This window comes from Phyllobates terribilis, unplaced genomic scaffold, assembly GCF_046119375.1.
Source record: "Phyllobates terribilis strain yellow unplaced genomic scaffold, ASM4611937v1 Scaffold_1__5_contigs__length_1240528914, whole genome shotgun sequence".
NCBI classification, from domain to species: domain Eukaryota; kingdom Metazoa; phylum Chordata; class Amphibia; order Anura; family Dendrobatidae; genus Phyllobates; species Phyllobates terribilis.
In genome coordinates this window covers 221,158,008-221,173,987 of record NW_027362761.1, presented here as the reverse complement: position 1 = coordinate 221,173,987, position 15,980 = coordinate 221,158,008, and the positions used below count along the sequence as shown (strand labels likewise).

General features: G+C 39.9%; 1 protein-coding gene across 1 annotated transcript in view; it reads left to right on the top strand.

The window, feature by feature from the left end:
- Nucleotides 1–15,980, top strand: part of CNTNAP4 (contactin associated protein family member 4) — a 636,367-nt gene that overhangs the window by 291,388 nt on the left and 328,999 nt on the right. The window contains exon 3 of the mRNA XM_073670996.1: nt 67–260. Within this exon, the coding sequence (XP_073527097.1) occupies nt 67–260 (194 nt within the window). The remainder of the gene's footprint in view (nt 1–66; nt 261–15,980) is intronic.

Genomic DNA, 15,980 nt, shown 5'->3' with positions numbered 1-15,980 from the left:
AATGCACTCATTCAGACCCTTTCTTCCTTTCACATTTCATGAGTGTTATTTATTCACTTTTTGCAGGAGCGGGTGGCTGGTCTCCTCGTATATCTAATAAGTACCAATGGCTTCAAATTGACTTAGGAGAGAGGACTGAAATTACGCGAATTGCCACACAAGGCAAATATGGAAGTTCAGACTGGGTAACAAGCTATCTACTATTGTATAGCGACACTGGGAGGAACTGGAAGCAGTTTCATCAAGAGGAAGGCATTTGGGTAAGATTTCTTAACAATAAAAACAATAACTGTATCAATATTTTAAAAGTTTATATTAGCATAAATTGCATTACAATGTCATGATTTAATATTCTTCATGCTTACCTTTAGAAGAGCAGACAATTAATATATTAACTATTTTGGAATTATACTGTATATGTGTAAAATGATACATACTGTTGAAACCAGAAGTTTACATACACTATATCTTTCTCAATATCTGACATGAAATCAGAATAAACTTTTCCCGTTTTAGGTCAATTAAGATTACCATAATTTTTAATATTTGCCAAATGCCAGAATAATGAGAGAGAGAGAGAATGTTTTAAGGTATTTTTTATTACTTACTGCAAAGTCAAAAGTTTACATACATTTCATTAGTATTTGGTACCATTGCCCTTAAACTGAATGACTTGGGTCAAACGTTTGGGATATCGTTGAGATATTGAGAGGTTTATTCTAATCTCATGTCAGATATTGAGAAAAACATGCATATGTGTCTTTTTATATAGTGTATGTAAACTTCTGGTTTCAACTGTACTCATCAGAGATTACTGGACCATTTGAAGTTAGAATTTGCCGGTTTCACAGAATATTCTGCACAAATTTGATTCACATAACTAAAAAGCGCCTAATTGTCTAAACATATTTAAACATTTAATTTCCCTTGGAGTCTATTGAGCCCATTTTGAGCTCTGTAATGAATACAGTCATTTAATTAACAAGTGACCTCAACCTATACGGCTAGGGAAAAGCAAATAACAAGCGATAGTAATCAGCAACTTACTTAAAGAAGTTGTCCACTGCTTTTCCATTAATGCCCTATCTGTAGAATAGGGCATCAATGTTTGATCTGCCAGGGTCCTGCACCAGGCACCCCCGCCGATCAGCTGTCATGGGCACCGGTGGCAGCCGGCTGCAGGCCAGAAGTACCGCCGGCTGCTGTGGGCTACTACACATCCGCCTCCTATTCAATTTAATGGGAGGCGGATGTGTAGTATCCCGCGGTGACCACTACAAGTAGATGGCCAAGAACCACAAGCAAGTACTTCCGGCTGGCGGCCGCCACTGGCACCCATAACAACTGATCGGCGGGGGTGCCAGGTGCGGAATCCCGGCCGATCAAACATTGATGCCCTATCCTACGGATCTCCTATCCTATCCTATCCTATATTCTTCTACACATGAGAGGGGCACCCCCTTCTGCGAGAATTAATAGCAGCCTGGTATCGTACAGTGAGGCTGAGCGCATGCCATCATTTCTCAAAAGGCAAAAGAATCCCAAAGCTGGTAAGGCAGTGGCTGCACTACCATGAACTTAACAAGGTGCATACACTTGTTTTCTCAACACTCAATTGAGAATGGATACTTGCTGTTGAGACGCAGAAGAAAGAGGAGGTCTACTAGCAGACTGACACGCAATAGATAACGATAACAATGAAGGTGGTGGTGATGATGACAATGTCCAGGTACTACTTAAGGCTTTAACTTAGATGATGGAAAGATGAGCATTTCAAGAAGGGAGGATTTTACACTTACTCTGATTCCTGTCTAGCTTAACTTTGCTAAATAAGCAAGTAATGCTGCTTCATGTGCTCATGGAAAGGCTTATTTTCTAGTCTATGTGAGCCCGGATGTCCATGGCTAATTTTCCTCTTGCAGATCTGCAGAGTGCCAAAGAATCGTCTTGTGGCACTGTGCAACAGATCTTCTAGTCACTGTAGAGACTTCTCCATGAACATCATATGCAGCATCACCTGTTGTTGAGCTAGCTGCAGATAAGGCTGATTGGGCACCAGAGGATCTTTTTGATGCACATTGCCTGTGCTGTGTATTGCTGATGTCAACAACCCCTTCTCATGATGCCACCTCATCATCACTTCCTTCTGGTTTCCCAGTTTTGTCTACCACATAACCATCATCATCATCATCATCATCTTCAGTGTCATCCCTGTTTTGGCTGACTGGTGCCTCTTTGTCAGAAATAGCCAGTGTTCCTTGCCCCCTGCCTGATTCCCACATTGATATTCACCCTGGCTGAGATGCCTACTACCACCATTGCACACAGTGCCTGCAACACAGATTGACTTTAGAATGGTGTAATCCATATACTCTGTCAGCATGTCATCCATGAACAAAGGCTGACTGTTCATCTTTTCCAAAATAAATAAACTGGAAGAAGTTTTTCCAGTGTATAATATTCCTTGACCCCCATGGAACTGAGAGTTATGGACTATGGGGCAGAACATAAAAATTTATCACTGACTATTTGTAAATTTCACTATGTACAACATTAAATGGGTTCTACATTACTTTATATTACCCCCCAATTTATCCCCCTGGGGCCCCTGAGACTTTTTGTAAATACCTTGTGTTGCAGATAATGCCTGTGAGTGGCACTATCACTGGCCGCTCACAGGCATCACGTGACCCCCGGCTGCAGCCGGCTCTGACATCCGCTGATGTCACTACAAGTGCTGGCAGCAGCCGGGGGTCTTTGTCTTCCGCGTTTTAGGTGGATGCCAGGCTGTGGGCGGGGTTACCCCACACGTCACACCCAGCATCCACCGCGTGCTCTGCCTCTCCCCATTCATTGGGAATGCGCGTGGTGGATGCTGGGTGTGGCGCCGGGGATAACCCCGCCCACAACCCAGCAGCCATCGCGGTGACCCCAGCGCTGAGTCTCACCTCACTTGTCGTGACGTCAGCGCGGGGTCACGTGATGCCTGTGAGTGGCCACCGATAGTGCCACTCACAGACATTATCAGCAACAGAAGGTATTTACAAAAAGTCTTAGGGGCCCCGGGGGAATACATTGGGGTGGGGAATCTAAAGTAGTGTACAACTTCTTTAAGTGCTATGGCAATAAAAGAGCTTGATTGAGCAGAATACAAACTTCAGTTGATGGTGTCCCTGTTAGAGTCTTCATCATCCTGCTGTAATTGAGATGAGTTATAGGACATATATTCCATTATGCCTGCCACTTCCACTGTACTAATATGCTTGTCAAAGGCAAAGAAGGCCAAATGTGACCTGAGTTTGGCACTACTATGGCTGGTGCCACTGTCAGCGATGTCAGCAGTGCCATTGGTGCTGCTACTAGCAGCTAAATCATACTTATCCATCACATTAGCTCTACTACATTCAATGCCTGTGACATGTTTTGATTAAGCATTCATTTTGGGCACAAAAAAAATAATAATTTCAGTTCTAAATTTTGTTGACATATTTAGCCAACCCTGTAAAAATATATTATCAACCAGAAATGCTAAGCAATGGCAGTGTTCAATTGACTGGCAAAATGGATAATTCAACAACAGCCTGCTCATAATATCAGTGTCGCTTGTATGTGTTTTCAATTTGACATCTGCACAGTTAAATGTCTCAAGGTACTGTAAGAATTTATTTTAAATTTTTGTTTTAAATCACAATAATTCCCCCTCGTCAAATAGGACCGTGAAAAAATTAATGCCAGGAGATTGGAACACTTCCTAAAAAAATCTACAACAGGCCAAACAAAGCATAGTTATTTGGTACAGTGGCTTGCAAAAGTATTCAACCACTTTGGCTTTTTACCTACAGTGACATGTAAAAGTTTGAGCACCCCTGGTCAAAATTACTGTTACTGTGAACAGTTAAGCAAGTAAAAAATTAAATGATCTCTAAAAGGCCTAAAGTTAAAGATGACACATTTCCTTTGTATTTTAGGCAAAAAAAATATACATAATTTCATTTTTTACATTTTAAAAATTGCAAAAATGAAAATCTGCCGATGCAAAAGTTTGAGCACCATTGGAGATTTGTGTGCTCAGATAACTTTGACCAAGGTTTCAGACCTTAATAAGCCTTTTAGAGTTATGGCTTGTTCAATATCATTGTTAGGAAAGGCCAGGTGTTGTAAATTTCCCAGATTTATAAAAACCCAGCCTCTTCTAACCTTGTGCTAAAAAACAACATTCATGGGTTCTTCTAAGCAGCTACCTAGCACTTTGAAAATGAAAATGATGAAAGCCCAAAAAGCAGGTGAAGGCTATAGGAAGATAGCAAAGTATTTTCAAGTTGCCCATTACTCAATTCGAAATGTAATTAAGAAATGGCAGTTAATAGTGGAGTTCAAGATAAGGTCTGGAAGACCAAGCAAAATTTCAGTGAGAGCTGCTCGTAGGATTGCTAAAGAGGCAAATCAGAACCCCCGCTAGACTGCAAAAGACGTTCAGAAAGATTTAGCAGACTCTGGAGTTGTGATACATTGTTCTACTGTTCAGAGACACCTGCACAAATATGGCCTTCATGGAAGAGTCATTAGAAGAAAACCTCTCCTGCGTCATCACCATAAAATTCACTTCCATTTCAGGAAAAGAAGATATCGCCAACCATTAAGCATGGGGGTGGATTAATCATTCTTTGGGGTTGTGTTGCAGTCAATGGCACGGGGAACAATTCACGGGTAGAGGTAAGAATGGAATCAATGAAATATCATCAAATTCTTGATGCAAACATAACACCATCTGTAAAAAAGCTGAAATTGAATAGAGCATGTCTTCTGTGAATGGATAATGATCCTAAACACACATCAAAATCCACAATAGACTACCTCAAAAGGCGCAAGCTGAAGGTTTTACCGGCCTTGTAGTTTACAATTATTGGCATTGACCACGTGTGAATAGCTTCACCGACACACTGCTGCCAAACTGTAAAAGGAGGATAATATTTTACACGATCCCTACAAATGGCTGGATTTGTACCGCAGTTATATGAGATGCATCTGACGAATGCCCACGGTTTTAAATGGATTTGTACCACAGTAATATGGGATCACGTCTGATGATGGAAAAGATCTGGCTGTATTCTGCAGTGCTAACAAGCAAATGGAGCATTAAAATGTTGAACTCTATTACTTTTTAAGAAAATATTCAGGATTAAGAGCAAAAAAAAAAGCCTTGATATCTAGTCCAATGGCTATCTGTAATAGGCAGCAGCAGCACCAGACGGAACATGCAATGGACACTATTGTACTATATAGTGTTCACAATCTCTGCCTGCCTAACTCCTTCTATCACCACTGAATATATGCAGCTGGATTAGTCCTCAGAAGGACTGTTAGTTCTGATAGATATGTATCCTGGTTATGGAATACCTATACATAACTATTACACCGCCAATTCTCTCCCTCACAGCAGCGCCTCTCCCTAATATGCCTGTCTGAAGGTTAGACTGTGATGAGCATAGCGTCACCAGGTCTTATATAGACTCAATGATGCTTTGTGGCCAGCCAATCACTGTAATGCCACAACAAACATTGCTACAGCATTACAGTGAGTGGCAAGCAATCCCTGCATGTTCATTGGCTCTCTAAAGAGCGTCCAAGCATCCCAGAAATACTCACCGAGCACCGGGCATCTCGAGCAGTGAGATGCTTGGGCGAGTACCAAGTAGTGACGAGCGAGCTCGCTCATCACTGGTCACTACTAAATACTGCTACAACATATTGCTACTGAAATTAAAATAAAATGTATTTGAATAAATAGGATTGTTGCTCCCTGGAGAGCTAAAACAATATGTAGGTATAGCAATTTCATTTATGTCATGGAGTTACACTTTAATATAAAATATCACAAAATATAAATAAGAAATGCATTTAATTTTTAAACTCATTGAGCCTTGTTTATGAAAACTCCTGTAGAAGAAAGTCAGGGTGTTGGTAGATGGTTGTTTTATTTCTTTTAAGATGCAATAGGCAAAGCCTAACTTGCTAAGTTGCTAAAAAACATTGGCTGATGCCTATGTTTCAGCAGTTGTCTACTATCTGAACAGATCTCCTTGTAAAATAAAAATAACAGATACTCACCTCCCCCCCTGATGCAATTACGCTGTTGTCAGTGCTGGGTCTTCCAGGGCTTGCGTCACATTGTTATGCTACGTGAGCCCGGCAGCCAATTAGCAGCTGCTGTTGTACTTCTGTGCTCCCACTTCTTTTGGCCTAACCTCAGACAGAGGAAGAATTGAGAATGCTGTAGCCCAAAAATGGGCACTGATTGGCTACAGGGCTTATATGGAATAACAATGTTGCACAACTCCTGGTAGACTCATCGTTGACATCGCTGGAATGGTGAATGGGGATTACTTCATTAAAAAAGGAGTTGACCAGGTAGTGAAAATACATTACATTAATCTGAAAGGGCTTGATTTTGCAAAATATGCATTGCCATTTACAATCATTATTCAGATGTCTAAGATAATCAGTGAATCTTCTGCAACAAATCTGCTACATGTGCATGAGAGCCATGAAGAACCACAATAGAAAAAATACATTTTTATAGGACAATAATGACATGTCAATATAATATTATTTTGCATTCAGTGTTGCCTTATTGCTTTCTTCTAGGAACAATTGTCATTTTTAGAAAGATGCCTTTTGTTAAATATAAATTTGCATATCATTTATAATTGTATAGATCCCTCTCTTGGCACACAACCAGCAATGAACTATTGAGGCGTGAACTTTACAAGGATTATAAAAGTATAACATGGTATGCAGCATCAAAATGTTGACAACAATTAATTTGTAAAGTTCCTATCACCAAAAACAACAACATCCTGTTATTATTGTTTTTATTAAATCAGAAATGGAAGAATAAACTATCTAAATGCAATTAACTTAAAAAATTTAGATGAAGAAATTTTACATAATTGCAATGTCCATGCAAATTGTCGACTCCAGGCAGCCAAACTGAAAGTACTTGCCATGCCTAGTGCTGCTATGTCACTTCACAGCATTGGACATGATCTCTCTCCCAAAACCATGTGATCTCACTGTGTATAGCAGAGATATTGTATTCAGTATGGGGAAATGGAGGCTGAGGGTTGCGCTAGTGTTGGGACCAGAGTTTACCTTTATTGTAACAGTGATCACTGTCACTCTGCTGTGCTACTCTGTACTATGCAGGAAAACTTTGCTAGGCTATGTTCCCGTGATGAGTATTTGGTGTATTTTTGCAGATTTATGAAAAAATGCAAGTGATCTATGTTACTTAATAGGTGCAGAAATGCTGCAGAAAAGCTGCAACATCAAAAAATCACCCAAAGCTCATTGTGGGAACTATGAAACTGCAAAGGATAGCTCTCTTTGCCCTAAATAACTTGGTCTTGCCAGAAGATTGAGACCTCGTGATAACTGCTGAGATCAGCTGAGAGTAAGGCAATGAAGTCTGGACTTCGGGATAGCGTTGGGACATCAGTTTTACTTAATTTTTTACTTCTAGCAGCTTTCACTCCCTTTCTTTTGCTGTATACTCTGGATCACTGTCAGACTTCTAAAGAGAAAACATTCTGCCCAAAACAGTGTGATCTCACCAAGATCAGAAGGTCATGATCAACTATGTTTTGGGAAGAGCTAACACTTTTATATGATAAAAAGAAGGCACTTGAAACGTTATTTTTTATTGAAATGCAAAATTGTTTGGTGAATTTAAGGAAGAAGCCAATTATTTCCTTTATAATAACATTATGTTTCATTATGCATTCAAATAACAGTCTTCCATTCAGAATGAGTAAAAGAATAGAAATAATTACTGGGAAACAATGGAATATTTCAAACAAAAAAGAACAATTCACAAGGACATATGGATTACTGCTAAAATTAAGTATTGTGCACTGCACAGCTGATGAGCCATTTCAGTTTTGGCTACCTTCCATGGTAATAGTAAAGCAAGAATACACATTGACATTGCCTAGAACATCCAAGTTTAATTTTTTTCTAACCATCCATGCATAATGTATTCCTTTTTATTAAACATTATTATGAATGTTCTCACTACACTAAAGTAGCCAAATTAGTATAATGTTATGACTAGATTAAACTTTCTAGTTTTACTCAATGCTAAAGAACTGCTAAGAAATTCATTTCAAAACATCTGCTATACTTTTGTTGCTTACTTAAAATATATAGATCTTTGAAGGGTGTACGTATAGACTGCTTATTGCAAGTTGAAATTATACTCTGTTATGATTCACCTCTCTTAAGTAAACCAAATAATACTAAAAGGGGTGTTTGAGATATAGTTTGTAGTTGTCAGGTTAATGAGCTTGGCTATAGAGGGGCAGTCAGTAATTTTTATGTTAAAGGGGTTGTGTCACCACAAGGAATACAGTTAACCAACCAGAAAAAGTGGAAACAAATAGTTTTGTAATTCATAGTGATTAAAAATTATGCTTCATCCAAAAGATACCAATCTTTTATTTTTTGAATTCTGCTCTCTGTCGCCCCTGGTCTTACTCTGTTACGTCCTGGTAGTGGGTGATCAGCTGGTCGAGCTTGGGCAGTGCCTATCATAAGAGCTCCCGCAGAGTTCACAAGGTATTCTGTCACAAGTCTCCCTGCTGTAAGCACAGAGTGTCTGTGCTTCACCCCCCCCTGCACTCACAGCTGATCTGTAAGTGCGAGAAGCATCTCTCCTATCCTGCTCACATGTCCATGGAGCAGACGATCTCACAGGTCAGCAGTGTAAGTGCAGGAGGAGGTGGTGAATCACAGACAGACACGCTCCGTGCTTACAGCAGGGAGCCTGCGCTCCCATACTTTTGACAGAGGATACCTTGTGAACGCTGCGGGTGGGAGCTCTTATGATAGGAACTGCGCAAATTCAACCAGCTGATCATCCACTACCAGGATGTAACAGAGTAACACCAGGGGGCGACAGAGAGCAGAATTAAAAAAATAAAAGCTTGGCATCTTTTGGACGAAGCATAATTTTTAATAACTATGAATTACGAAACTACCGTATTTTCCGGCATATAAGATGACTTATAGGGCGTATACAATTATAGTCCGAATGTTGGGGGAGGAGGGGGTATATACAGTACAGACCAAAAGTTTAGACACACACTCTCATTTAAAGATTTTTCTGTATTTTCATGACTATGAAAATTGTACATTCACACTGAAGACATCAAAACTAGGAATTAACACATGTGGAATTATAGACTTAACAAAAAAGTATGAAACAACTGAAAATATGTCTTATATTCTAGGTTCTTCAAAGTAGCCACCTTTTGCTTTGATGACTGCTTTGCACACTCTTGGCATTCTCTTGATGAGCTTCAAGAGGCAGTCACCATGAATGGTTTTCACTTCACAGGTGTGCCCTGTCAGGTTTAATAAGTGGGATTTCTTGCCTTATAAACGGGGTTGGGACCATCAGTTGTGTTGTGCAGAAGTCTGGTGGATACACAGCTGATAGTCCTACTGAATAGACTGTTAGAATTTGTATTATGGCAAGAAAAAAGCAGCTATGTAAAGAAAAATGAGTGGCCATCATTACTTTAACAAATGAAGGTCAGTCAGTGCGAAAAATTGTGAAAACTTTGAAAGTGTACCCAAGTGCAGTTGCAAAAACCATCAAGCGCTACAAAGAAACTGGCTTACATGAGGACCGCCCCAGGAAAGGAAGACCAAGAGTCACCTCTGCTTCTGAGGATAAGTTTATCCAAGTCAGCAGCCTCAGAAATCGCAGGTTAACAGCAGCTCAGATTAGAGACCAGGTCAATGCCACACAGAGTTCTAGCAGCAGACACAGATGCAAATTGTCAACTGTTAAGAGGAGACTTTGTGCAGCAGGCCTTCATGGTAAAATAGCTACTAGGAAACCACTGCTAAGGACAGGCAACAAGCAGAAGAGATGTCTTTGGGCTAAAGAACACAAGGAATGGACATTAGACCAGTGGAAATCTGTGCTTTGGTCTGATGAGTCCAAATTTGAGATCTTTGGTTCCCACCACCGTGTCTTTGTGCGACGCAGAAAAGGTGAACAGATGGACTCTACATGCCTGGTTCCCACCGTGAAGCATGGAGGAGGAGGTGTGATGGTGTGGGGGTGCTTTGCTGGTGACACTGTTGGGTATTTTTTCAAAATTGAAGGCATACTGAACCAGTATGGCTACCACAGCATCTTGCAGCGGCATGCTATTCCATCCGGTTTGCGTTTAGTTGGGCGATCATTTATTTTTCAACAGGACAATGACCCCAAACACACCTCCGGGCTGTGTAAGGGCTTTTTGACCAAGAAGGAGAGTGATGGGGTGCTACGCCAGATGACCTGGCCTCCACAGTCACCAGACCTGAACTCAACCGAGATAGTTTGGGGTGAGCTGGACCGCAGAGTTAAGGCAAAAGGGCCAACAAGTGCTAAGCATCTCTGGGAACTCTTTCAAGATTGCTGGAAGACCAGTGACTACCTCTTGAAGCTCATCAAGAGAATGCCAAGAGTGTGCAAAGCAGTCATCAAAGCAAAAGGTGGCTACTTTGAAGAACCTAGGATATAAGACATATTTTCAGTTGTTTCACACTTTTTTGTTAAGTATATAATTCCACATGTGTTAATTCATAGTTTTGATGCCTTCAGTGTGAATGTACAATTTTCATAGTCATGAAAATACAGAAAAATATTTAAATTGAGAAGGTGTGTCCAAACTTTTGGTCTGTACTGTATATCACACTGCAAACTACCAACTGGTAAGTGTGTTCTCTTGGAATACTTCATCTTCTAGAATTCCAGTATAATTCCAGTATAAATTGCTTTTATTATGAAAAAGTGCAAAACAGAAATACGATATAAATGTGGCACCACTGTAAACGTACTGACCCGAAGAATAAAGCTGCCTTATCAATTTTACCACACGCGTAACAGAATAAAAAAAAAAAAAAACAATTCCTGAATTGTTGTTTTTTGTTTATTCTGCCTCCCAAAAATCGGAATAGAAAGCGATCAAAAAATGTTACGTGCCTGAAAATGGCACCAATAACAACGTCAACTCATCCCGCAAAAAACAAGCCATCAAATGACTGTCTGCCAAAATCTGGAAAAATTATAGCTCTCAAAATATGGCGATGCAAAAACTAGATTTTACAAAAAATGCGTCTTTTAGTGTGTGACAGCTGTCAGTCATAAAAACCCCATATGATTCTGGTATCGCTGTAGTCTCACCGACCCGAAGAATAAGGTCGTCTAATCACTTATACCGCATGAGGAACGGCGTAAAAAATAAACTCTCAGGTTAGGGTTGTGCTAGGGTTAGGGTTGTGCTAGGGTTAGGGTTGTGCTACGGTTAGGGTTGTGCTACGGTTAGGGTTGTGTTAGGGTTAGGGTTGGGGTTGGGGTTGTGATGGGGTTGTGATTTTTTTCAAAAGTAAGAAAAAAAGATGACAATATGGCGACTAGTGTGGAACGCAAGTGCTTGCTACTTGAGTTTGCATCGGGTGTTCTGGTATGCATTGAGTATCGTGGGTATTTGAGGGACATGCTCGAGTCTCCGCCCCATATGCTTCACGGCCCAAAAAACTTTGCGGGGATTGCCTGCCATGCACGAGCGATCCCTGCATGTTTTTTTTGGGTGTCTAATAACCGTGAAACATCCAGGCGGGGACTCGAGCATGTCACTCGAGCACACGCAGTACATGGTGCATACCTGAGTACCCGATGCAAACTCAAGTGATTAATGACAACTTATTCAATATGATGACCTAATGTTATCAAATTCTGTGTCGTACCTCTGGGTTCAAAATGTTCACTATACACCTTAAAAAAATCCTTGAGGGGTATAGTTTCCAAAATGGGGTCACTTGTGGGGGAGCTCCACTGTTTAGGCAAACAAATTGAATGGAAAATCGGCTCAAATTGTTAGCGGACGCCATGTTGCGCTTGGAGAGCCCCTGTGTGCCCAACCATTGGAGCTCCCCCACAAGTGACCCCATTTTGGAAACTAGACCCCCCAAGGCACCTATCTAGATGCATAGTGAGCACTTGGAACCCTTAGGTGCTTCACAAATTGATTCGTAAAAATGGAAAAGGATTTTTTTTCCATTTTTTCATTTTTACGAATCAATTTGAGAAGCACCTGGGGGTTCCAACTGCTCACTATGCATCTAGATAGGTGCATTTGGGGGTGTAGTTTCCAAAATAGGGTCACTTGTGGGGGAGCTCCAATGTTTGGGCACACAGGGACTCTCCAAATGCAACATGGTGTCCGCTAACAAATTGTCGGCTCAAATTGTTAGCGGACACCATGTTGCGTTTGGAGAGCCCCTGTGTGCCCAAAAATTGGAGCTCCCCCACAAGTGACCCCATTTTTGAAACTAGACCCCCCAAGGCACCAATCTAGATGCATAGTGAGCACTTGGAACCCCTAGGTGCTTCACAAATTGATTCATAAAAATGAAAAAGTAATTTTTTTTTCACTTTTTCATTTTTATGAATCAATTTGTGAAGCACCTGGGGGTTCCAAGTGCTCACTATGCATCTAGATTGGTGCCTTGGGGGTTCTAGTTTCCAAAATGGGGTCACTTGTGGGGAGCTCCAATGTTTGGGCACACAGGGGCTCTCCAAATGCAACATGGTGTCCGCTAACAATTTTAGCCGATTTTCCATTCAATTTTTTAGCTGACGCCATGTTGCATTTGGAGAGTCCCTGTGTGCCCAAACATTGGAGCTCCCCCACAAGTGACCCCATTTTGGAAACTAGACCCCCCAAGGCACCTATCTAGATGCATATTGAGCACTTGGAACCCATAGGTGCTTCACAAATTGATTCGTAAAAATGAAAAAGTGAAAAAAAAAACACTTTTTCATTTTTACAAATCAATTTGTGAAGCACCTGGGGGTTCCAAGTGCTCACTATGCATCTAGATAGGTGCCTTGGGGGGCCTAGTTTCCAAAATGGGGTCACTTGTGGGGGAGCTCCAATGTTTGGGCACATAGGGGCTCTCCAAACGCAACATGGCGTCCGCTAATTATTCAAGCAAATTTTACAATCAAAAAGTCAAATGGCGCTCCTTCCCTTCCGAGCCCTGCCGTGCACCCAAACAGTGTTTTTTCCCCACATATGGGGTATCTGCTTGCCCAGGGGAAATTGCACAACAAACTTTCGGGTCCATTTTTTCTTGTTACCCCTTTGAAAATAAAAAAAATTGGGTCTAAATTAACATTTTTGTGAAAAAAGTTAAATGTTCATTTTTTTCTTCCACATTCCAAAAATTCCTGTGAAGCACCTGAAGGGTTAATAAACTTATTGAATGTGGTTTTGAGCACCTTGAGGGGTGTAGTTTTTAGAATGGTGTCACTTTTGGGTATTTTCTGTCATAAAGACCTCTCAAAGTGACTTCAAATGTGATGTGGTCCCTAAAAAAATGGTTTTGTAAATTTTGTTGGAAAAATGAGAAATCACTGGTCAAATTTAAACCCTTATAGCTCCCTAACAAAAAAAATTTTGGTTCCAAAATTGTGCTGATGTAAAGTAGACATGTGGGAAATGTTATTTATTAACTCTTTTGTGTGACATATCTCTCTGATTTAAGGGCATAAAAATTCAAATTTTGAAAATTGCAAAATTTTCGCCAAATTTCCATTTTTTTCACAAATAAACGCAAGTGATATCGAAGAAATTTTACAACAATCATGAAGTACAATATGTCACGAAAAAACAATCTCAGAATCAGGGGGATCCGTTGAAGCATTCCAGAGTAATTACCTCATAAAATGACAGTGGTCAGAATTGTAAAAATTGGCCTGGTCATTAACGTGCAAACCACCCTCGGGGGTTAAGGGGTTAAAGGGGTTTTCCCATGAACGAAAGTTAATTTTAATCAATAAATCTTGGAATAATAAGAACTTCCACAATTGGATGTGTTTAAATAAAATGTTCCTGTGCTGAGATAATTTTATAAATGTTCTCCTGCTGTGTACTGTGTAATGGCTGTGTCTTACCGTACAGGAACATAGTCTGATCATACCACAACTCCTGGGCAGGGGAGGAAGCAAAATAGTATACAGACATTACAACACGGGATCACAGCTGATTCTTTTTGTGAGGTAAAGCATTTCCCTGTCTGTTTTTAAACAATGTTTTACTTCAAAGAAAGAATCAGCTGTGATCCCTTGCTGAAATGTCTGTATACTTTTTTTCTCTCCAAACTTTAGCATTGGCCCATTTTTCTTTTTGTAATTTTTAAAATGAAAAAAAAAAAAGACTATTTATATACTGTATATATTTTTTTTACTAAAATAGAAAGGAAATTTGCCATTTTTAACTTTAGGCCTTTTACACATCATTTAATTTTCAAATTGCTTAACTGTTCACAATAACAGTAATTTTGACCAAACTTTCATGCCACTGTAATATTTGACTAGTAAATCAAATGTGTAATCCAAAAAATTAGCCGCAGTGAAATGTCTGTATTTTGGGGAATTTTCTTTTGTATTTTATTTAAAAAAAATCATTCACCCATTCGCAAAAATGATTGCACAAGAAATGCAAAAACTCAGCACAGTCTCTTGTGAAAAGCAAACAGTGTCTGACACTGATTTCAGATTTTATTTTTTATGTGAAAACTACTTTTTGGGCATTATGAATGAAGAATAAAAATGTGTAATTGAAATTATATACTGCTCTGTGAGATTTTGAGAGCTTGGACTACTTTTTTTATAACCTAACCCTACTTTACGCTTCTCCACAACTTTATACTTCACCTGTCTGATTTGTACCTTGGTTTTCATTATGTTGTTTTACACTTATTGTTCTCAAACAAACCTTGGCAGCCTTCACACAACAGCTGTAGTTATATTGAGAATAAATTACACACAGGTGGACTCAATTTACTAATTAAGTGACTTCTGGAGGCAGTTTGTCACTCAGGATTTTATTTAGGTGCATCAGACTACAGGGTGCTGAATACAAATGCATGACAGATTTATATTTTTAAAATAACTAGAAAACTATGTATAATTTCATTTACAGTTTCCAAATACTTGCTACTTTGTGTTGGTACATCACATAAAATCCCCAAAAATTACATTCACGTTTGTGGGTGTTACGTGAAAAAAATGTGGAAATGTTGACGAGGTATGAATACTTTTTCAAGACACTGTATACCTATAATATTTTCTACTGGGAAATGAGGCCATTATATCTGGTCGTATCTGTTACAGTCATAACATGTAATATAAATGATGTGCAGATCTTTTGAAATTCAAATTTGCCAACTTCGTCACATTTTTACCCAAAAATTAGATTTAAGGCAAATAAACTCAATACCGCAAAGCTTCTAATTACTCGTAAAACGCACATGAGGGAGAGGAGAGAGAATCCTGCTGAGCATAAGGCCATGTTCACATATTCATAGAGATGAGAGAACCCGAAATCGAAAGTTCGACGTTCGTACCGGACAGTTAGTGTTACCCAGAAGTCCTACAGAGAGAGATGGGATATATGTATAACGATGATATGGTCAAAATACTCACTTGCCTAATAATGGGGCAAATTGTGTATATTCTCATTTCTATACTTCTCTGCTTCTATTTTTTACCTCAAATTTACTAGAGCATAAATGACAGGAGGCAGTCTGTGGTCAGTGATTGCAGCCAGTGAATTAGTGACTGTGAGTCCGGAGCTTGTGCTGTCTGATCAATGCAAGATAAGGTTTCTCATTCCCTCACAGAACCAACCAGTGAGCACTCAGCTTATACTCACTTATAAGCATGGTCAGAGCTGGCACCCATCATTAGTGCTCTGGTGAATGTGAACAACAGCAATTAGAACTCCCAGTTGTGCCTCACCTTGTCCTTTGGAGAACAGTCAGTGAGACCAGGAGTGCAATGGTAGCTTGAAGTGACACATTCTGCACAAGATGGATGCGGGAGCACCGGGAGATCTGCTACCCAGTAGGAGGCA